This window comes from Aythya marila (assembly GCF_965140915.1).
Source record: "Aythya marila genome assembly, chromosome: 14".
NCBI classification, from domain to species: domain Eukaryota; kingdom Metazoa; phylum Chordata; class Aves; order Anseriformes; family Anatidae; genus Aythya; species Aythya marila.
This window is the reverse complement of record NC_139055.1, coordinates 9235748-9257343: the sequence shown is the minus strand read 5'-3', so window position 1 is coordinate 9257343 and position 21596 is coordinate 9235748. Positions and strand designations below refer to the sequence as shown.

At 55.7% G+C, this 21596-nt stretch overlaps 1 protein-coding gene across 5 annotated transcripts; it reads right to left on the bottom strand.

The window, feature by feature from the left end:
- Positions 1-954: 954 nt before the first annotated feature.
- On the bottom strand, positions 955-21339 carry SH3TC2 (SH3 domain and tetratricopeptide repeats 2). Of its 5 annotated transcripts, none has more exons than XM_082771593.1 (19): positions 20850-21339; positions 18605-18986; positions 17370-17489; positions 16163-16267; positions 15824-15951; positions 15227-15332; positions 14723-14866; positions 14411-14612; positions 13817-13890; positions 13262-13457; positions 12327-12463; positions 11961-12002; positions 10165-11868; positions 9894-10074; positions 8297-8447; positions 6695-6817; positions 6282-6432; positions 5436-5632; positions 955-5084 (listed from the first exon to the last, which is right to left on the bottom strand). In XM_082771593.1, exons 2-19 carry the CDS (start codon positions 18636-18638, stop codon positions 4893-4895), a joined length of 3987 nt encoding a protein of 1328 aa, XP_082627719.1. In that variant the 5' UTR covers positions 18639-18986; positions 20850-21339; the 3' UTR covers positions 955-4892. The 5 variants fall into 5 exon arrangements, 3 of the variants coding, with proteins under 3 accessions (XP_082627719.1, XP_082627718.1, XP_082627717.1); XM_082771592.1 differs by lacking the exon at positions 20850-21339 and adding an exon at positions 20480-20742; XM_082771591.1 differs by lacking the exons at positions 18605-18986; positions 20850-21339 and having other exon boundaries at positions 17370-17722.
- Between the last annotated feature and the right edge of the window lie 257 nt (positions 21340-21596).

Below are 21596 nucleotides of genomic sequence, written 5' to 3'. Positions count from 1 at the left end.
AAAAAGGAGCTATGTGCCAGTTTTCAAGGCAGATTTGGAAAGAATCTGAGAAAAACAAACAAACAAACAAACAAAACATACTAAACAAAGAGCTGTGAGTGCTCATGCCCACTAGTTTATCAAGACAGCCAGTTTTGGGAGAAATGCCCCTGCTTCTTGATATATAAAGGAGATTTAAGAGAAAAAGAGTTCAATCCCAGACAAAGGCACTTTAGGTAGTAGTTCAGCAAGATGCAGGGTGAAAACTGAGCTGATAAAGGACTGGCAGGTGCCAGGCTCACAAACCCTATTCTGCAGAATAAGCCAGGCACAGAGCAGGTCCTGTCACCCCCCAGGATTGGAGCTTCTGGAGTGCAAAATAGCTTCCCAAACAGACACGAGATGGATGATACAGGCTCAGAGGACAGAGATGAGTCAGAAGGCAGTGACGATCTGCTGAGTTTGGAGAGCTTTCAGAACACAAACCTGGTGCACAGGAGGCATTTAGGAACTTCTGCAAATCCTTCATAAGGCATTGGAGTAAACATTTTAATATTATACTAATACTTTGGGATCAGGCATGACTTAAATCTTGGACAGCAATGGGGAAAGGTCATGCTGCAACTGGAAAACCAGCTGCAAGGATCTGGAGGTGCCCCAGGCAGAATTAAATGTGAGATTCGGGACATAAATGCTACAGCCATTGCTCCCCATACATCCATGTGTTCTTGTGTGGCCCCGGTGCCACTGCCAGAGCAGGTGCAAAAGAAAGGAAGAAAAAAATAATAATAATGATTAAAAAAAAAAATCACCATAAACAAAACCCCTTTGTGTGCTGGTTATGTAAAACTTTATTCTTCTTTTCCCAAAATCTCTTTTTCCTTTCCCCCTGCCCTGCAGCAGACAGGAATTGTTGGCACTTTTGTGGTTTCCTCTGCATGTCCCCAGCAATGAGGGGGTCTCACTGAGAGGTTTCTTGTCTGTACCCCTCTCAATGAGGAGCTACAGCTGGTGGGACACCAGGCAGGAGCTGGGGAGCTACAAGGAGAGCAGCTTTGCTGGGACCAATGACAATGACAGCCCCAGTGCTGACCCACGCCTGATGCCATCTCAGCACAAAACCTATGACATCCCAGCTAGGAAATGGTTTATATCTGGCCTCACCACCCCTTGTCTGCACCATCAGTCACTTCCCAGCTGCTCTCTCCCTCCTCTCTTCTTGGTTTTGCTTCTCCCCTGCCCCAGGGACATGGTGAGCTCCCAGGATGGGGACACCAGCAGTGCAAACATGAGCCCCCATCACAGCAGGTAGAGATGGGCTGCACGGTGCAGGCCAGGGCAGGTTTGTCTAAGCACGTGGAGTTACAGTTAGTGACTCTTGGCTCTTGCTCAGGCTCCTGGCATCAGCCTTGAACACACCTCCCAGCATGCATATTTATGATCCCAATTAACACCAAACAAAAACCCGGCTTGCTCTGAAAATAAATGATTTTTAATCTAAATCGCCCGTTTTACATACTTCACCCACCTCTGCTTAGCAGAACAGCTGGTGTTTACCAGCCTCTCGTTACTCTCCCAAGCAGGAAGATGCAGGACCAGCCGCCCCTGAGATAAGGTGAGCTCTGCCCCTGACGCTTTGCTCCTCCTCATCCTCAACAAGCCCCAGGGGAAGCAGACTGCTGGAAGCCAGCACCACCCCTCTGCCAAAATACAAGGTTGATGGGGATGGATAAATGATGTAAGATCCATAGACAGCATCTCTGGCTGCAAAACCTGGGCATGGAAGAGCTCTGCACAGCCCTGGTGTGCAGGGTTGGCAGCTGTGCTGTGGTTGGTTATTTTGGTTAAGGGATGCCCAGGCACAGGTCCTCGGGACGGCTCCTACCCAGTCCCTGGATCCGTGCAGCACATCCTGAAATTCAAACATCTCACCCAAGAAACAAGCACCGTCCCTGCACCACTGCAGGGCTTTGACAGCACTCAGTGAGGGTTTCTGCCCCTCAGCTAACTCACAGGGCCCTCAGGCAGGGTGTGGGATGAGGCTGTGTGGTGCAGCTGGAATACGAAGGTCTGTCCAGCACGGACCAGGAAGATTTACAGCACCATACAATGAAAGATGTCAGCTCATAGCAATTATTACTGCTGGGTGTTGTGTTTCTGCACGAAAGAGTAGTTTCTGTGTAAACCCAAATAAATCCAGCTATCTCGACACTTCTGTCTGTATCTATACGTGCAGTTATCAGTGCTTCCTTTTTTATAACGCCCTGGAGGCTAACACCAGAGCTAAGATGATCCAGGAATTATTCTCGTCGTAGTACTTCCACTATCCAAGAATGAACATATGTTAGAGAAATCCAGTCCTTCTTTACTCCAGGCCTTAATTTCCCCTCGGGGCATTGGCCAAAAATGGGGTCAGGGTGCCAGCTTCATCTCTTTACGCAGGCTTGCATCAGAGCTGGTCATGCTGGTGCCCGGAGGATCACACCGGCGGAAGATCAGAGCCAGGGGATGGCCCCAGGCACGTACGAGCTCTGGCACCAAAGCGAGGAGGTTCCTCCAGCAGCACCCTTCGCCCTCTGAACGTGCTGGAAGGGAAGGTGCAGCTTTCTGTGGCTGTGTGGAGGTGCATGCTGCCACACGTGGGGCCACTGGTGCTATTTCCAGCTCTGCTGGCCAGGGACTGGGGGCAGGAAAAGTGCCGGGACTGGGCACGGAGCAGGCAGTCACATGCAGCTCAGAAATGAGTCACAAGCCACAGCACGGCGACAACACCTGGGATACAAGGAGACCTGATCCATTCATTCCCTTTCCCCTATTTTTTCCTCTGCTCGGAGTGGCATTCGCACTGGTGAAGCAGGCTGGGCACTGGTGGCAGGGCCTGTAGGATAAATATCTGCTGTCTCGCTACCGTCCTTCTCTTCTGACCTCCTCGTTGGTAAAGCAATGCCACAGCTCTGCACCCTGTAGCACTTTGGGGTGCACACCCCCTGCGTGGTCTCTGTGCCTCCTACACACACACGGCAGCTCCATGGTGAGCCCAAGAGGCAGACAGCTCCCAGCCCCATGCCCAAGGAATGATAGATGGAAATGTGGAAGGTGATAACCCCCAGCCAGGCTGCCCGGGGGCTTGTGCCATCACCCAGGGACCTCCTCCAGCATGAAGACCCCAAAAGACCTTCTTTTCCTTGCCCAGAAAGAATGGGACAAGGAGAAATCTCCTCCCCAGCTGCAGAAACGCTGGGTCCTCACCCACCCTTGGGCACGCACCAAGTTTCACTTTACTTTCAAGTGTTATTATGGTGTTTAATCAGCCCTGGCCACCCTGACCTCTCATCCTGATAGGAAAACAGCCCGGCTTTGTCAGAGAGAGCTCGTGGATGAGAAGGAAAAGGATGTTTTATGGGATGTTCTCAAAGAGCGAGCCTCCTCATTTTTATTTTTTCCCCCAGGCAGCACAAAGTCATTTGCTGTGATTTAGAAAACACATGTCTGGTTAAAAACTACGGGCCAGACCTACAGTCCTGCAGATCAGGATGTCTCAGCTGATTTAGACCAGCTGAAATTCTGACTTGCTGTGTTTAAACAAAGACCATTTTTTCTCACTGGTGCTAGGCGGAAAGGCCTCAGGTTTTGGCTCTGGAAGGGATATTTTAGGGAGAATGCTCTCTGCATGATTCATCCTCCACGGGGCTTTGCTTTGACAAGAACCACAAGAGCCACTGGCCACCCATGTGGGTCTGCAGGGATGCTGGGTCTGCACCCACCTGGGTGCTGGGCCTCATGGTGGCCCCAGGTGTCATTTTGGGGCCCCCAAGGACACAGCTGAGGACGGGATGTGCACACAGAAGGGCTGGTGCAGCTGCACAGATCCTGGCCTCTGTTGGGAGAGCGCATGGCACCTGAGCTGAGCGCAGAGCGGGCTGCCCGTGGGGCGAGCCAGAGGATTTTCCTGGACCAGTTCCCCCAAAAGCTCGCTGGATGTCAAACGGGACAGAGATTTGCCTCCTCCCAGCACAGGGCTGAGGTTGCCCCGATGGCATCGCAGGAATGCTTGGTAAACAAGCATTAAACTATTCGCTGCCCTGGTGATGGATGGCTCACAGGGGTCAGAAGGGGAAAACGAAGTGGGCACTTGCAGCGGGGGCGAGGAAACCCACGCTGCGCGTTTGGCACTTCCAAGGGGCGCAGCATGGAAGGGAGACGAAGGGACTTGTAGCAGGGTCTCCCCGTGGAGCCCCAGCTGGCTGGCACAGCCTTTCGAGCCCGGGGGAGCGCTGCCCCCTGGCTCAGCACCCGCAGCAGGGCTGGGGCCGAGCGGGACGAGGAGCGGCTCCGCCGCCCGCAACCGTGGGGCTCTGGTGCGCCCTGGCGGTGAGCGGGGCTGCAGCTCGGTGCCCAACAGGACCCGGCTCCTGCGGAGCTGTGGGGTCACGGAGCAGAGCACACAGCACAGAGAACAGGTAGGAATAAATAAGAGTTGCTATTCGAGTTAAAACACGCTCGGGTCGGAGGTGTCCCGTCGCCGGTTGAGCTGTCCAGTGGGGTTCGGGTGGGGACGGGTGGCACCCTGTCCCTGTTCCCATCGCTGTCCCTGTCCCCATCCCTGTCCATGTTCCTGTCCTCATCCCCATCCCGCACAGCCACACTCCTGGAGTGCTGCCTGCCTCTCTCCCCATTGCACTGTGCTCCAGCACCTGCTCCTGGGCCCCATCCTGCCTCGCTCTGCCAGCAGCGCCATGGCACACAGCCCCGCTCCCAAGAAATGAGGGTCCCAGGTCCCTTGTCTGCTGGGGACATGGAGATAAATCGCTGTTGGCAGCCGGACTCCTCCTGTGATGCTGCTTCTGGAGAGCAAGTGGACCCGTGCGAGGCAAGAAGCTGTTTGCAGGCACGTCCTCATGGCAATGGATGGGTCAGACGACGTGGCCGCCTTCGCTCAGCCACCGGGCCCGGTACGTGGCACAGCCCGGCGTGCCCACGGGCCCCAGCGTGACCCTGGGGATGTCAGCCAGCTTGGCGTGAATGCGGCCTTGTAGCTCCTGGTCTCCCAGCTCGGTCGCCGCAGCGAGGGCCAGGAGGAAGTAGGCTGCTGCATCCTGTTCATCCTAAGCATAAAGAGCAGGGCAGTTAGGAAGTAATGCAAGGCCACGGGGTGTGAGGGTGCTGGAGCAGAGCCCAGCAGTTCCAGGCAGAAGCCGGTGACACCTGACTTCATTGAAATGGGCTCTGTACAGTCACTAAGTGCTAGCACTTCTTTCCAAACTGCCTGTCCCACTTTAAAACCTGACTGTGCCAGCACTGTGTGTGCTTATTGTAAAGCTGCAGCCAGGACAGAGAGCCACAGGATGCTGCTGTATACGACCATGGCTGCTCTGCCAGCAGATGGGATACTCCACCTCCAGCGCCCCATGAAGACCCAAGAACTCAACACAGCATCATAGCAAGTGTCCTCCTACCTTCAGTTTGTGCAGGGTGAGGTTGCCAAGGTGGCAATACACCTTGGAGTAGTACAGGGCCTCTCCAGAGCACTGCAGCACGGGGGAGCGCAGGGCGAGAGTCTTCAGGTAGCAGTCTTCTGCCATCTCATACATCTGCAGAAAATAGTAGGCTGTAGCCAGGCGGTGGAATGCAACCAGCTCTTGCAATTGCTCTCCTGGAAAAAAGTTGCTGATACAGTCAGACTGCAGGGCACTCACACACAGTTCCTAGCCCAGCACACCGAGCCGCTCAGGGATGTGTTTGCTCCACAGCCCCAGGGCACAGATATCTGTCTTCATAAGGAGGCACTGCCTTTGAAGATGGTCCAGAGAAAACAGAGCTATCAGGGGTGCTGATACCAAAGTGGGATAGATTGTCAGTCTATATATATCATATATATTTTGCCATATATATCATATATCATTCAGCCATGGGATTTCTTGGGGGCTGGAGAGGGTTGTTACAAGGCTGGTTCCATCTCAGGCATTTATTTTGCCCATTAGGCCTACTTCTGCAATGGAAAGGGGTAGGTTTATCGGAAGAGCCAGGGCAAAGAGGAACCGTTCAGTCCCATGCCCTCATCAGATTTCCTGTGCTCTGGTGTAGCAACAGCCCTCTGCTCAGCCAGCCCCACCGCCGCCACAGCAGAGCACCCCCGTGGGCAGCTTAGAAAGGGAAGCAGCCTTTAAAGAGATGTAACCCTTGGGATAAGAATTGGTCCAGAGGTCTTATGAAAGCAGGAGCACCTCCCTTTCACGTGCACAGTGCTGTCACGCAGACAGGCACCCCCTCTGCCCTGCTCCCCGGGGGTGTGCATCACTCACCCACCCTGATGCTCAGCCGGGCTGCCAGCGTGGCAAACTCCAATGCCTTCTCGTAGCCTTGCAGCCCAATCTGCAGCTCTGCCAGCTTGTTGAACAGCCGTAGCTCTGTTTTAAGGGCTTTTAGCTTCCTGGCCAAGGGCACAGCGCCACCCTGGGGAGAGAAAAGAGTGAGTCCAGGCTGTTCCTGGAGGTGTGGGTACAGCACTGCCTGCAGAGGGGTGATGGAGCAGCAGGAGATGGAGTAAGGTGTTACAGATGTGGCCGTGCTGCAGGTTCCCCCCCCAGCCACATTTGCGTGCCAGCACACACAGACCAACCCCGTCCCTTTCCACCCTCCATCCTGCTGGGCACAGCTCCCCATGGCCGTCGTGTAGCAGGGACATAAACAGAGAAACACTTGGAGGGATCAGTACCCTGTAAAACTCCACTGCTCGGTCTCTGTTTCGGCTGCCATTGAAAAAGGTATCGCCTGCTTTTTCATAAAGCTCCATGGCCAAGGAGAAGTTCTCAGACTTCAGAGCTGTCTGAATGGCTGCCTAGAGGGAAGAGGAACTGCAGTGAGACTTGGAAAGAGACATCTGCACAAAGACTTTGGAGTAACAAAATAAAGCCAAGTCACCCTAAACGTGAGCCCCAGTGCTCCTAACAGCAAGGACATGGGTTGGTAAACAAGCTGGGGGGACATTGTGCTGTGTTTCCTGGTGACGTGTGAGGATGGAGCCACCCACCCATCCCCATGCATGGTCAGTGTGCCAGACCGACCAGCCAGGACGTCCTTTGGCATCAGGATTTAGAGTGGGAAGGGTGCGGGCGGCAGCTGCCCTGTGCTGGGCTGTCCCTGCGGTGTGATGGAGCCAACGTGAAGATTGACAAGGGGAGCAGAGAGCCAGGACAGGGAAAGGGCAGAGCCAGCAGGAGGGCAGGTATGCTAACTTCTGGGAAGAAGAGATGTCTGTGCCAATTGCACACTTGACCCTGGTGCCACCTTCCAGCAGGAACGTGTTGTTCCTTTCATCGTTACAATCGATCATTGCCAATGACCGTGCCTGGAAAAGGGCCCCTCAGGGTTGCAGACATGTCCTGCTGAGATCTGTCCTCCACTGGCTCGTCTTAACGGGAAGTCACCCCTCTTTAGCTCCTGAAAACCTGCTGAAACCACAAGAAAGGCAATGATGGCTCTTCGTTCTGGGCTAGGAAACCAGCTGATGCCAGAGCCACATGTTCGAGGCACCCAGGTCCCTGAGCAGCCTCCCAGTACCAGTAACACAGGTGCCTCTAGCACCTTGATTTGGGGGCAGGCTAGTGTGGCTGATGGAAAGGCTCCTTGCCTTGTCCCCAGCACCACGTGCCTCAGTCAGTCAGCCCCACCAGCTCTGAAATGCTTCTGGGGTCACAGGGTGAGGACGCAGAGCATCCTCTGTGTGTGCTCAGGCTGGTGCTTTGCTGGAGACCCCAGCTCAATGCAACGCCAGCAGACCCAGCCAGCCTCCTGCTCTGCTTACTTTGAGTATGTGGAAGGCTTCTGCATCTCTAAATAGATGCTCCCTGGAGGATGCAGCCCTAAGATTTTATGAGTAGTTCTTCCTCTTTGCAGCCCAACTGATAGAATAATGATAGAGATGGAAAGAAGCCAGAAGTCTTCTGCTCCAAGAAATCTCCAAGCACATCCCTGGCACCTCACCCTTACCCATGTGCATTTTGATGGGAACTGATCACCTAGCAGCTCCAGCTCTCTCTGGCACTCCCACACCACTTTCTGACTCAATAAATTCACTTACTTTCACCCCAGAATCCTCCAAACCCAGCAGATGGAAGGAAAGATAGGAAAATTAATAGGAAATTTAAACACGAGTGCTGAGGCAACAGCGCTTCCTTGCAGCAGCAGGTTTCTGTTGCTCATGAGAAAACTCTCCAAGTTTTCCAGCCCCAAATGTCTCCCCCTGAGCCACACAGCCCTGATGGGAATGCAGCTAGCCAGGGTGGGAACGGGGCTGCTCCAGACACCTCCCCCATACCTGGAAGTACATTTCCACCAGCTCATCTTCCTGCATAAGGTAGTAGAGCCTTCCTGCCTGCAGCCAGGCCTCTGCCGCCTTGCCAGTCTCCTCCAGGTCGATGAAGATCCTTAGGCTCTGCTTGGTGCAGTCCAGAGACCTTCTCAAAGCCCTGCAACAGCAACGGGCAGAAAGCCATTACAGAGCAACCACAGGGCACCAGCAACCAGCTGCAGGGCTGCAGCACCTCCCTGTTAGCAGTGCTGTCTTCTCCTGCTGTTGCTGCAGGTTAGAGCCAAATGGACAGCCACAGCTCCTAGCCGTGTGTACTGGCAAAAGGGCAGGACGTACATGTATATGTGTGTTTCCTATCTCAGCACAGCCCCCAGGGAGCAGCTCCCCAGTGGCTGCTCCTCATTTTAGCTGATGAAGCAGGTTTGTCCAAGTCACCTGCCAACCCTATTTCCCCCTACACCAAGCCCCAAATCACCCCCAGCCACAAAGGGAGTGCAGGCTGGCAGTGCTTGATCCTTCATCTCCCAAACAGCCTCTGGAACAGCCTCTGGAACCCAGATCCACATCTCTGCCTGCTGTTTGCCCCTTGGGGCATCCGAAAAGAGCTCTGTGGCCACATGTGCAAGGCCTGACAGCCCCTTCCCAAGCCCCGTGCCACTGGAGGACAAGAGGACAAGCAGCAGAACGAGGTGACAGGCTGAAGGCAGGAGGCACCCATGGCCAGGGGAGCGCAGGGCAGTGCCCAGGGCATGTCTGCTTGCCTGGTGTCTCGCCTGCTGCTGACTGCGCTCCAGCTGTCCTTCCAGCCCAGGCTGGGGGACGCTTTGTGATCTTAAATAGCACCGCTCACATGACAGGCGTCTGCTTCCTAAATTCCTTCCCTCTGAACTCACTGTGACCCAGCAGGGGAAGGTTAACGTCCCAGTTAACGACAGTCCCTGCCCACTTGTCCTCCTGGGACATGGGAGCCAGATCTCCGCTGTTGGACACGTTTGCTTTCAAAGACGGAAGAAAGTCTGTGGTCTGCCCAAGTTTTTCTTTCCCCTCCTGCCTAATCTTATGTCACCTGCATGTGTCAAGTGGGAGATTGAAGGGTGAGCTGACAGAGGGTCTTACGTGCATCCCTGGGGAAAATATTCCAGTAGAGATGGGAAGGGCAGACTCAGCGGCTGGAGGCCAAAGCCAGGCTTGTTTCAATAACAGATAAGGAGTCTATTTTTATCGGCGGACGGTGATTAATCACTGAAATAAGCCTCCAAAGGAAGTGATGAATTCCCTGTCACTGGGTCCCCTCTGAAGAGGGCTGCGTGTGTCTCTGGAGAGCCGTGTTTGGCCGTGCCCCAGCTCGCAGCCCGGTGTTTGCCCAGCAGTCACCACGTTCTGGCTGACATTGAGCTGTTCCCCCCGTCACGGCACAGGGACAGCTCACAACCCTCGGCAGTTCCCCAGCCACCAGCCTGCCAAAAGGGAGCTGCCACACACCTTCCCCACCTCTCCCTGGGGACTTTTGCTCCAGACACCTCAAAAAGGCCACTGCTCTGGTGTTGGGCAAGCAGAAACTGCTCTGAAAGCATCTACACTAACAGCCCCACTCAGGACTTACTCGGAGGTGTCCAAATCCTGGTAGAGCTGGCTGAGGGTCTGCCGAACATCACCTTCCATCTCTCTGTCCTGGAGCTGCTGGGCCAGAGACACCCAGTGCTCGTGGTAGGTGATGCAGGCCTGGAGGTTGGGGGACACCTCGCTGTAGAAATGGCAGAGAGCCTCCGTGACGTGGAGCTGACCTGCGTGGTAGAGGGAAGGGAAAGGGACGGCTTTAGGGACCTAACAGGCATTGCACCACGGTGAGTTCCTGCCAGCCCAGTGGTACTCACTCCTCACGTTACGCCACTTCAGGGCAAAACCCAGCGCCAGTTCATAGCAGAGTTTGCCATCTTCCACTTTCTGTCTCTTCACCATGGCCTGCGCCAGCCACAGCAGCACCTGCACTGCCTCCAGCTCCGGATCCTGGCAGCCCTGCAGCTCGGTGTAGAGCCGAGCGGACTGCAGCAGGTAGAGCTCAGACAGCTGGCTCGCTCCGTGCGAGAGGCTCAGCTGCCCCAGGTTGGCCAGGGCGATGGCCTGGTTCCTCTTGTTGCCCGTCTCCTTGGCCTTGTGCAGAGCCCGGAGGTAGTTCTCCGCAGCCTTCTGCACCCGTCCTTCCCCTTTGAGGGCAATGGCCAGGAGGTTGTGCACGGCCCCCCCCTGCGTCACGCTGTCCGTCCCGTGCAGGGACTGCAGGAGCTGCCCCATGATCTCTGCGGCTGGGCTCGGCTGGCTGTTCAGGAGATACGTCCACCCCAGGGAGAGGGAAGACTCAAAGGCCTCCTCCTCGCCCATCAGCCTGCTGAAAGCCACGGCCCTGGCGGCGTGGTGGAGCGCCCCATGCAGCAGGCCATGCTGGAGGTGCAGCCGGGACAAGATGGTGCACAGCGTCCTCTGGGTGGGCACGGCACGGCTCTCGCAGGAGAAGCGCAGGGCCTGCTGGAGGTAGGAACAAGCCAGCGCCGGGATGCTGCTCCTCTCCGGTTGGCTTCCCAGGAGCTTGGATGTAGTTTGGAGGATGAAGCCAGCTCTCCAAATGGGTGTTGGTGCCCCCTTGGTGCCGCTGGGAACAAAGAGCCTGGCGGAGGCCAGCGCAATGTTTGGCAAGTACTTCTTGTCATACAGGTAGCTCAAGATGGGGGTGACATCCAGCGGCACAGCGCCAGCGTCTTGGCTGAGTAACGTGGTGGTGAGACACTGGAGATGCTCAGCAAAGGGCAGCACCTCATCGGTTTTTCCCAGCTGTAGGAAGAGCTTGACAATAAAGAAGCAGACCCGCGCCTCCAGGGGAGCATTGCCCACGGCAATGGCTTCCCTCAGCACGTACACCATGACTTCCAGCTCGTTCTCAGAGCTAAAAGGGCGGCCAGGCAAGCAGACGAGCAAGGTCACCATTTTGCCCAGCAAGGAGGAGAATTTGTTCTTCATGTTCTGTTTCAGGTAGATGGAAGCGAGGTTCACGTGCAAGGCAGCCAGCAGGGGCAGGTCCCCAAAGCCCCTGTCCAGGGTGCTCAGGGCTTCCTCGAAATAGACTCGAGCCTGGGAGAACTTGACCTTTCTGATGCAGAGCTTGCCCAAGAGGAAACAGAGCCTCACATGAGCCCAAATTGCGTGAGTCCTCTTAGCCCAGTTCCTGGACGTTTCAAGGTACAAGACCAGTTCGTCCTCATCAGAGAAACCATAAAAAGTGGAGTTGAGAAAGGAAAAACTCATATCATAAAGGCTTTGAAAACTGGGCACATAACTCTCGTGGTTAAGGAAGGTCAGTATGGGGTCAAAGACATCGGCGTCTTCCATGTGTCCAGCATTCAGGTCAATAAAGAACTTGGGATCATCAAAGTCATCCAGCTTGTCCAGGAGAACATCTTCCAACGTAGCAGAGGCCAATTCACTCCCAGGGCTAGACTGCTCGGAGGTGCTAGCTGTAGCCAGGCCATTTATTTCCTCCCAGGACTGGAGCAGCTGGATATCTTTACCGCCATGGAGAACAGCCTCTGGAAGGGGACAGGAAAACCATAGCAGAATGTTTCCCCATGTCAAAATTCATCCTCTGACATATTTATAAAAGCATCCTCCACACACTCACCTGATGGCACCTTGGGGAACATGGCTGTGGGTTCAAAACCATCTACACAAAGAGACAAACAGAAAGAAAAAGCCCAAGTCAATGTTAGTGTGCAGGCAGAGCACACAAACCTTACAGAGATCTGCTGCTTTGCTAAACCCCAGACCTGTATTTGGGAGAGCCCCAGTGATTACAGTTGCAGCAGAGAAGCCTCCTGCAAACTGCAGTCCTTTAGGGTATCTCCAGCCTCCTGGGCCAGGCTGAGCAGAGGGCCTAGCAGCTGTCTCAGCCCTGGCAGAGCCCCGAGCAGGAGCTCTCTAGGCATGGCCCAGGGCTGCTCCCTGGGGGGATCAATAGGACTAGGCACAGAAGAGGAGGGGAACTCACCCAGCCGGTACACGGAGGTGATGTCTGTGCGTGCCAGCTCGCCCAGGAGGGTGGTGAAGTGCTGCTCACCCCCATTGCAGGGGATGCGCAGGAGGGGGGATTTTTCCTCTTCGCTCAGAAACACCAAGCCCTTTCCCCTACGTTGAAGCAGACACAATGGAAAAACAGTTCAGTGTGTCCCCATCTCCTGACACTACAGCTGTCCTGTGGGATGGAGATGGGTTTTCCCACCCCTCCTCCTCCTCCCACCAGAAAAGCTCTGCTGCAGGTGGATACCAGAGTCTGGATCCCTTCCCCAGCAGGGCTCTGAGATCCAGCTCCTCCATGGAGAAACTAAGGAGTGCCAGATGGAGTAAACTATTAGCCTATTTTTTTCTCTCCAGAAGCCCTTTCTGAGGCCAGGACACATCTGATCTCCTCTCTGTTTCTCTGTAGTGTCAGAGAAAAGTGCCTAAGACTTATCTTGAGTGAACATGACCCAGGAAAGCCCAAAAGATATTAACAGAGCTAGCAACAGCCTAAGGACCCCGTCCTCCCACACATGGTCTTGGAGGAGAAGCCTTTTTGGATGGGTATTGAAATGGAGCTGTCTTTAAGGCAGCAACAAAGACAACTGCTGGATCTTAAGCTGTCACCCTCCCTCCCCAGATAACTCTTGTCCTCGTACACAGCAGGGTGCTCGATTCTGCTCAGAGAGGAGCTGTGCCAGTGGTTGTCCTGCCTTGGCATCCCTCAGCAGGCAAGCAACGTCAGGCTGGTGGCAGAAGAGCCTGGCCAAGGCTTCTGGACAGACCTCAGACAAATCCTCTATGAAGTCCTTGCAAAGCAAATTACCTGCTCCAGACTCCCACATAGCCTTGAACTGGGATTTTGGGTCTTCCCCTGCTTTCCACCTGACTAGATGGTATTCATCTAGATGGTAGCAGTAAACTTACAAGGGTTCACAAGCTGTGGCATTTATGCATCGCACTGGGACAAAGCCGATGTTGCTGCTGCTCAGGGATTTGCCAATGAACCATGGGAGTCCTGGAATGAGGAAGCCGATGATTTCTATGCTGTCTCCCTCGGAGAAACTCAGTTCATCCCATGCTGCTCCTTTATGGTCCTCTGTGGCTGTGCACCTGCCTTTCACTGGGAAACAAAGGCAAACAACCACATTTTGGTGTGAGGCCCAGTGCAAAAACTTCCTTGCTGGAAAAGACCTGGGCAAAGAGACCGTGATTTCAGCAGGAGCAGCCTGTCTCTGTGTCCCCTGAGCTTTATTGTGCTCTCAGTCTCAGACCCTTATTGTGCTCCTTGGATCACCCTTCTGAGCACCTGCAATTTGAAAGGTCTGTTATCTGCTCAGGAGAGTCTCAAGATGCAACCCCTTGCCATGGAGTGCCATTGTCAGAACAGGAGATGGACCCATTGCATTTTTGGCCAAACCCAGTCTCCAAAAGCCATGCTCCTGATGGGAAGGACGGCCACCTTACACAGGTATCACTCACCGATCGGCTGGGAGGTTGCCCCACTGATCTCCTGGGAGATGCCAAAACTCACAGCATAATTCTTCAGGAACCACCTGCAAGGCAAAAGGGAGCCACACTGGTCCTCCCTGAGCAGTCCTCGGGCCACCAGGAGGGACAGTCCCACACAGCAGGACAGATGCCCCCTAATGACACAGAGGACACAGAGGGCAGATGATTTTGCCAGCCCTTAAGGAGGATTTCTGTGTGCCTACAAGAAGATCTGTGACTGTCTGTGAGGCTCAGCCAGGTGTCAGGTCCCATTTTGGCTGGCATTGCCCAAGACAGGCTGTTTTGTGTCCCAGTTACTGACCTGTAAATCACAAATAGTCCCAGGTATGACCTATGTCAATATTATACAAGAACAATATCAGAACTATGCCCTTGCTCTATCCCACTACAGGACCTGAACTGGTTCCAGTGGCTGTCTCTACAGTGTTTATTCTCACAAAATTATCTGGCTCTTGCCCAGTGCCAGAGGTAGGAGCAGTTCCTCACTGCTGACTTGGTGTTAGCTGGTGCATCTGGGTCAGGAATTAACTTGGCTTGAGCACCATCCATTGCCCACCTACTTACTGGTAAAACGGGTGAGGAACGGGCTCGAGAGCTGCCACAGGCACCAGCCCTCGTTGCCCCGTCAGCAAGGACACCCCTTCCCACGTGGACTCCTCTCCAACGTTCTTCACGTGGATCAGCTCGTTCCTGTGGAGCCGCAGGCCTTCCTCTCCCTCCTCCTCAGGCTGGCAGACACCGGGCACTGCTCTGGAAAAAAAGTTACCTGCAGATAGAAAGAGTCACGGCCAGGTCAATGGCACCAGTGCAGGACAGACCCAGAGATGGCCACCCTCGTCCTTGTCCTGCCGAGATGCTGTCGCAGCCCCATCTCACCTTCCTGCAGCAGCAGACCCAGGTAGATGGTGGCCAAGCGATCTTCATCCATGCTAACTCTGATCGCCGTGTCCTCCATCAGAGCACAGTTCAGCCAGTACTCCTGGCCAAAGAGAAGCTGCTCCAAGCAGCTGCCCACATAGCCTACGACAGCAAAGAGGAAAGTAATGGTAGCACCCTCCTTTGCTGGGCAGCACGAGCAGTTTTTTCCAGTGTCTCCTAATCTGCCACCTGTAACCATGCTGTAAAGCAACAATCTCCAATTCTGTCTCCATCCCCAGGATCAATAGAGGAATTACCCAAAAGGAAACCTCCTGGACCTTTTCCACTGATCCAGACTGTGGTTTCATGAAGCTGTACACGAATACCAAGGTCTCATTAATATTCCTTCCTCTTCAAGGTGTTCTCCCTGTTGCATTACTTTTTTTTGGTGTCACTGAATACCTTCTCCAAAAATCCCTCTCACACCATCTGTTTGGATCCCTCACGCCTTGAAAACATTACCTAAAGCTAGGTACGTGGAGAACTTCCAGACTTCCTCCAGGGTTTTGAAGGTGAGCAGGAACCGATCTTCCTGTGCTTGTACACACACCAGCCTGGCTGACAGCTCCTGCATGGAGAACAGAAAGCAAGGCTGAAGGAGAGGGATGGGAGCCTGACAGGGGTTCTCCTGGCAGTGTGGCCATAAAAGCAGCCCCCGGGATGAGACCAGGCAGGCATTTATTAGCACAGTTGAGACCAAAGCTATGAACTGTCCCAGGTCTTCTGGGCAGCTCTGCAGGGTGCCCTCGGGGGTGAGGGCATGGAAAGCCAGCAGGGAAGGATTGTTCAGGGCAGTGAATGGGATTTTTCTTTATGAAGCACAACCAGCTCCTCAGCACTCACCCTGGTGCTACCTGCACCATCCCTCCGGCAGCTCACTGCCCCCGATACGAGGCTCCAGACATGAGGATCTACCCCTCACCCATCACCATTTCCTTTCCCACATCATTCTAGCCCCCCTGTATGCAGGACACATCCCAGAGGACCTCCTCCTCCTCGGCCAGGCTCGGTGTCCCATCACACATCCCACCAGACCAGCATTCCCCCATCAGCTCCCACCTTGAAGAGGGCACGGACCGCTCTGTCGTCACTCTCCAGGGCCCACAGCTTCTTCCTGGCAGCTTCCTGCAGCTGGGAATTGAGGCACCGGGAGGAGCGGCTCTCCACGGAGAAGAAGAGCGAAATCTCTTGGAGAGGAAACATGCAGGGTTAGGGGGGAAGGAGCCCCACAGCACTGATGGGGCTGCCTCCAGCCCGGCTGTGTGCTCCAGGAGCACGGGCAGATCCCATCCTTCCCCTCCAGCAACCCGAGGGATGGCAGGGCTTGCTCAGCCGTGATGCCTGGCCTCATACGTGCAGCCACTGGAAATCTGGGTGATGCCAAAGGCAGCCTCTTACCTGGGGGGAAGCTCTCCCCGACAGCCAGCAGCACCGAGGAGGTGTCCAGCAAGCCTTCTGCTGCCTCGGTAGCTGCACCATTTGGCTCTGGTGCCCCAGCCCTACCTACACAGGACACAGAAACACTGCTGTCAGGTTTGGTAGTGGGATCTAGGCTATTCTGCCTAGCCATGCCACCTGAAAGCAAAGTCCGTGGGCTATACTGCAGATCTGCCTGGGGGACTGCATGCAAAGGGCATCACCCTGAAATCGTACTGAAAGGGGGAAGCAAGATTAATGAATTCTGCCTACGCAGTACCCTTGGTGACTGGGTCCTTCCCAGTGCAGGGGTGGGCAGAAGTGAGGGACTTTCGGTGCTTGCTCCAAGGCCAGTGTCACAGAGCAGACCCCAGGACAGAGAGGCTTTCTGGAGGAGATCTCAGAGTGAGAACACTTCTCCAGCACAGGTGAGCCAAGGACTTGCAAAACTCTTTGCTCATCAGTTTGACAGAATAAGATTTTCTCCCCTGCCTGATCCAATTGCTATTTGAAATCCAAGCTGCATGCTCTCAGCTTCGCACATTGCCAACGATTGCCATAAAGGATTCAGGAGTGGAAACTTTCACTGGTAATTATGCTAATGATGGCTGAGGCACACACAAATCCAGCTTGCTCTTCCACAGCTGTATTGGCTGTGGAGGGATAACAAGGTTAGAAACCAATTTTTGTCAGTAATCAGAGAGGACTCGCACAACTAACATGTACCCAGAGATCTGGAGCTGAACAGTGCAGCAGCTTTCCTACGCTACTTTTGTGACCATAACTGTTCTCTGTAGGTCTTATTATTCAGCCCACTTTGCTAGCCAGTCAAATAGCTGCGTTATTTGCACACAGAATTATAATCCTTACTTAGAGTTAGCAGCAGAAAAGAATGGCCCAAGGCTGGACAGGCAATAAATGGGGCTTTTCTTTGGAAGAAAAGCCTCTACATTTCTCAACAGCAGAACTGAGCACGCTTAACAAAGGACTTCATCCAGGAACTCCAACCCCTCTGACACACGGGGGGGAAACGGAGACGGGGAAGCGAAAGGAGCCAGAGGCAGAGTTACAACAGAGCTGCCTGGGCTGGGCGGCACTCGCTTCCCACGTCCCTCCCTTCCTCTGCTCCCTGCACCCTGGCAGTCCCTGCGGGCTCTGCAGGCTGGTGTCCCCTCCCCAGGGACAGTACCTGATGCCATGGTCGTCCCAAGCCACCATGGTCCCCGGCGCTCGGTGGCGGCGCGCTGCAGGCGGTCCCAGCGGGGCAGGAGCAGGGGCGAGCGGGGGCAGCAGGACTCACACTCTTCGCCTGGGGAAAAGGGGTGGTCAGGGGAGGCATTCAGCCCCCCGGAGGGATGCTCCAGGCCCAAGGGGTCTCCTTGTGCCCCATGGGCAGCCGTGGGGAAGGAGGGGGCAGGTGGGGCACCGCTCATGGTGGCACAGCCAGCGGCGTGGCCGAGCACCCCGGTGGGTCCCCACAGAGCCGAGCAAAATGGGAACGGAGCTTCCTTGGGTGAGAGAAGAGGGTTTGCTCATGGCTGTGCTCGCTGCTTCAGTGTTTGTTTGCGTTTGGGCCAGCCTCAGAAAGGGAACTGGGAGCTCTTTCAAGAGACCAATTGAAAGTGCTGGTGGAGAGTCGTTCCCATTCGTGCCAGTGACTCATTTACCTCCCTGCTGCTGAAAGATTTTGCAATGCGGGGCAGGAAGCAGCCCCAGCCCGGAGCTGAGAGCAGGTCCCAGGCTCTCCGGCTGTGCTCCTGGCACCCACTGGCCCTGCTCTCCTGGGGGCACACGACCACAGCTGCTGGCACTGCATTACCCCCTGCTCCAGCACCCAGGGCTCTGTGAGCCCTGCAGTGCTCAGGGTGCTCCTGGGCAGCAGGATGAGGTGACAGGATGCCCGAAAAGCCCACGACATGGGAATAAACCAGCCCCCCGAGCCAGACAAAGCCAGGCTGTAGCCTCCCCATGGGACAACTTACCTGTGCACCCCAGGGACAGGTCCTGGTGCCAAGGGGCCCCCAAGCAGCAGCCCATGTGTCCAGCATTGCCACCAGCCCCGAGCCGGCGGGCTGCTGCTGTGCTGGTGGAGGGAGCGAGCTGCTCACCACCGGCCCCACTGCAGCTCAGCCCCAGCCACAATGCACAATGTGCCTTTTGAACGGGCCCTATCTGCCTGTGGGGCGGGGGCCGGGCACATCTCACGCCTGCATCGCTGCCCTGCCGTTGCCCCAGGCTCTGCTCTCGCCCTCGCCTTCGGGTGCCTGTCGCCAGGCCCACGTGTCGCATTCCTCTCATTCCTCCTGCCGGCTGCTGCTGTGACACAGGGAGCGCTTCAAGCTGGCCCCTCCGGAGAGCTGCAGCCCTGATCTCCCCCCATCCAAAGCCAACCCCACTCCTGATGCCGCTGTGACACCCCCTCACCTGCCGGCACAGCCCGCCGGGGCTCCTCCAGCATCCTCCAGCATCGCTCCAGCCAGCAGCCCCGCTCTCCCCACTGCACGGCAAGGGCACCACGCCGGCCTCCGAGCTACGGCTAAACGAGGCACCAGGCTCTGCAGCACAAACAGCCGCCTCATGAGAGGCTAGCAGGGCTCATCTCGTCTCTGAGATCTTTGAACTGCAGCCACAAACAGCAGGAGGGAGTGATCTGGTGTCTGCACAGGATCTCCACCAGGGGCTGCCCGGGTGGACTCTCGCACCCTGACCTTCCCCAGCCTCCAGGAGCAGCACTCAGGACCCTCTGGGTGGCCTCAGCGTGGTGGCAGACTTCTTCAGAGCAGCTTTGGGAAGGTCAGCACAGCCCCTGTGTGAAGAGAAAAACAACAAAAGGTGGTGTAGGGTGAGAAGTCACAGGCAGGGAGGTTTTTAGGGATGCACCTTCACGCCAGCCGATGCCAGTGCCACACGGCAGTGCCCTGCTTGCTGTGCCATGCTCCAGGAGCACTGCTGGCTCTCCCAGATGTCAAAATGCTGGGGTTGCCTGGGGGAGGGACCGTCCTCCTCCCCCTCCGTGCTGCAGCCCTCAATGTGAGGGCACAAAGCCCTGCTGCTGTTTCCTGGCGTGCTAAAACTGAGCTGATCCTTGCCCTGCAGCCCCGCAAAGCTGCACGATGGAGGGAACCGGTGCAAAGGTGAGCGGCTGGGACAGGCGCTGCCCCCGGCAAGGACACTGCCTGCTCCCACTGCACGCAGCCTTGGCAGGCTCCGGATTTAGAAAACTCCCCCAGTCAGTCTGGGGATGCTCTGAAGATCGGGGACCAGAGGGGGAATTCAGATCACAGCCCGGGTTTGTGGGGTGCCACCAGGCACATCTGTACGGGACAGATGCTGGTGGTTTGGGCCCACCTTGCCAAAGTGGCCAGGGCTGGAGCAGGGCAGTTTGTTTTAGCAGCATCTATTTATAAATTAACATCAATGCAGGGGAAAATACTCATTAAAAAAAAATCAACAGAAGATTATGTTTCATTAAAAAAAATAATAATAATTTGTTCTTTTGAAATTTCCGTTTGTTGTCAAATTTACCCAGATAACTCGATAACCAAACCCACCCATCTTCAGGTGAAGGTTTTGACCCCCAGTTTGACCTGAAATTTAATTTTCTTTTTGGCCAGAAACCCAACTTCCTCCTATTCCACTCCCCCCTGTCCCCTCAGCACCACGGGTACCCCTGCAGAGCCCCCATTGCTGCTGCTGCTGATCTCACCCTGGCCTCCTTAGGAGCACCCTGTCCTGCAGAAGCGATGTCCTGGAGTCCCCACGGGCACAGCCCCTGCCCAAGGAGGGGACAGCCACCACCACCAGCCCCCCAGGGCCTCTGCTCCCTGTGCAGCCCTGGTGCAGCCCCCGCTGCTGGCCCCGCTTCCCTCCCCAGGGCACGAAACAGGCAGCAGGGCTGCGTGGGCAACCCTCACCTGGGGACACAGCCTGGGCACCCCGCTGCTCTCTGGGGCTGTCTCACCCTTTCCCGGCACCAAATTCTCTTTGCTAAATCTAGCTCCTGCTGGTACAATTTCCCCTTTCACTCTCCCACCGGTTCCCACACACAAAGGACCCCAGACAGACCTAACCCTCCCCGGTGTGCTCATCACCACCATATCCAAGCCTCCAACCCCACCGGGACCCAAATCCCAGCTCCCTGCCCCGCTCTGGAGGGCAGCCACCCTCTGCGCAGCCGCCCCCTTGCACGCAGCTGCTCCCAGCACCTGCAAGCACTGCTGCCCAGCCCTGTTTGCTCAGCTGGGACCGGCCAGCATGCGACAGGCACGGGGACACGGCGGTGCAAGTGGCCGTACTGACCTGCTCCTCCACAGCACCCAGCACCACCGTCCTCCCCGGGGAGCCTCAGCCTCGCTGCTCCCACCTCTCCAAGTCCCCCGGGAGCTGGCGGTGTGCGCAGAGGTGTGGACGTGCCTGCAAGGCGTCCCCAACGCCGCCACTCCCTCACACGAGGAAAGGAATTTCTTCCCAGAGAGGCTTATCACCTCGGGAACCTCCGCTTCCCAGCAGAGCCTCCGGAGCGGAGGTCAGCAGGGCAACAGGGCGCTGCCTCCCCAGGGGAAGCCTCGCCGGGAAACAAGCGCCGGGGAGGCCACCACGTCTGGGCTCCGTCCCTCTCCACGCGTGTCCACCCCGTGCCGTGCCACCACCGGTCCCTCCCAGCTCTCACCTGTCCCCTGCTCAGGTGTCGTGTCCTTGAGGCTGGGGACTTCCCGTCCTCGCTGCCCGGGGACAGGCTCAGCAGCCCGGGGAGCAGCTCGGGAACTCACTGCTTTTCAGACAAACTGCGAGTGCAGACACACAGGATAAGAGATCTGTGGACCCAGCAGTATTTGTGCGCCTGGGCAAACAGTGCTTGCTGAGAAAAATAGTGTTGTTTTTTTTTTTTTTTCTTTTAAAAACAAAGAAAGGGTTAATAATCTTATCCAATATTCCTGTTTCCTTCTGGGAGCGCTCAGACGTTGACCGTTCCTTGGCAGGCTCAAAATGAAGCCTCCTCGCTTTTCACTTTGTAATCTAAAAATGAACCTGAAAGCAAAAGGAAACCAGCCTCCACCTGACGGCAGCCAGGGAAAAAGCAAACAAACAAGATGAAACATTTCGTTTCGGGTCAAACAAACTTCTGTTCCGCGGTTTTGATGCTCCGATAGGGCTGGGGAACCTGCTTTGGTGCTGGGCTGGGCAGTGTTTTCCTCCCCTTGTCTGCTGAGAGCCCCCCCTGCCCCAGCAGTGCCCCGGGCAGGAGGGCAGAGTCCGTCCAGCCGTGGCATTTCCTCATTCCTGTGCTCCCTGTTCCTGCTTTCACCTGCTGCAAACAGGCATGGAGAGGTGAAAACCCCCTGCCCTGAGCACAGCCTCCTGGCTGCTGGGGGCAGAGAGGTCCCCCAAAATGTGTTGGCCTTGGGGTGGTGCCAGC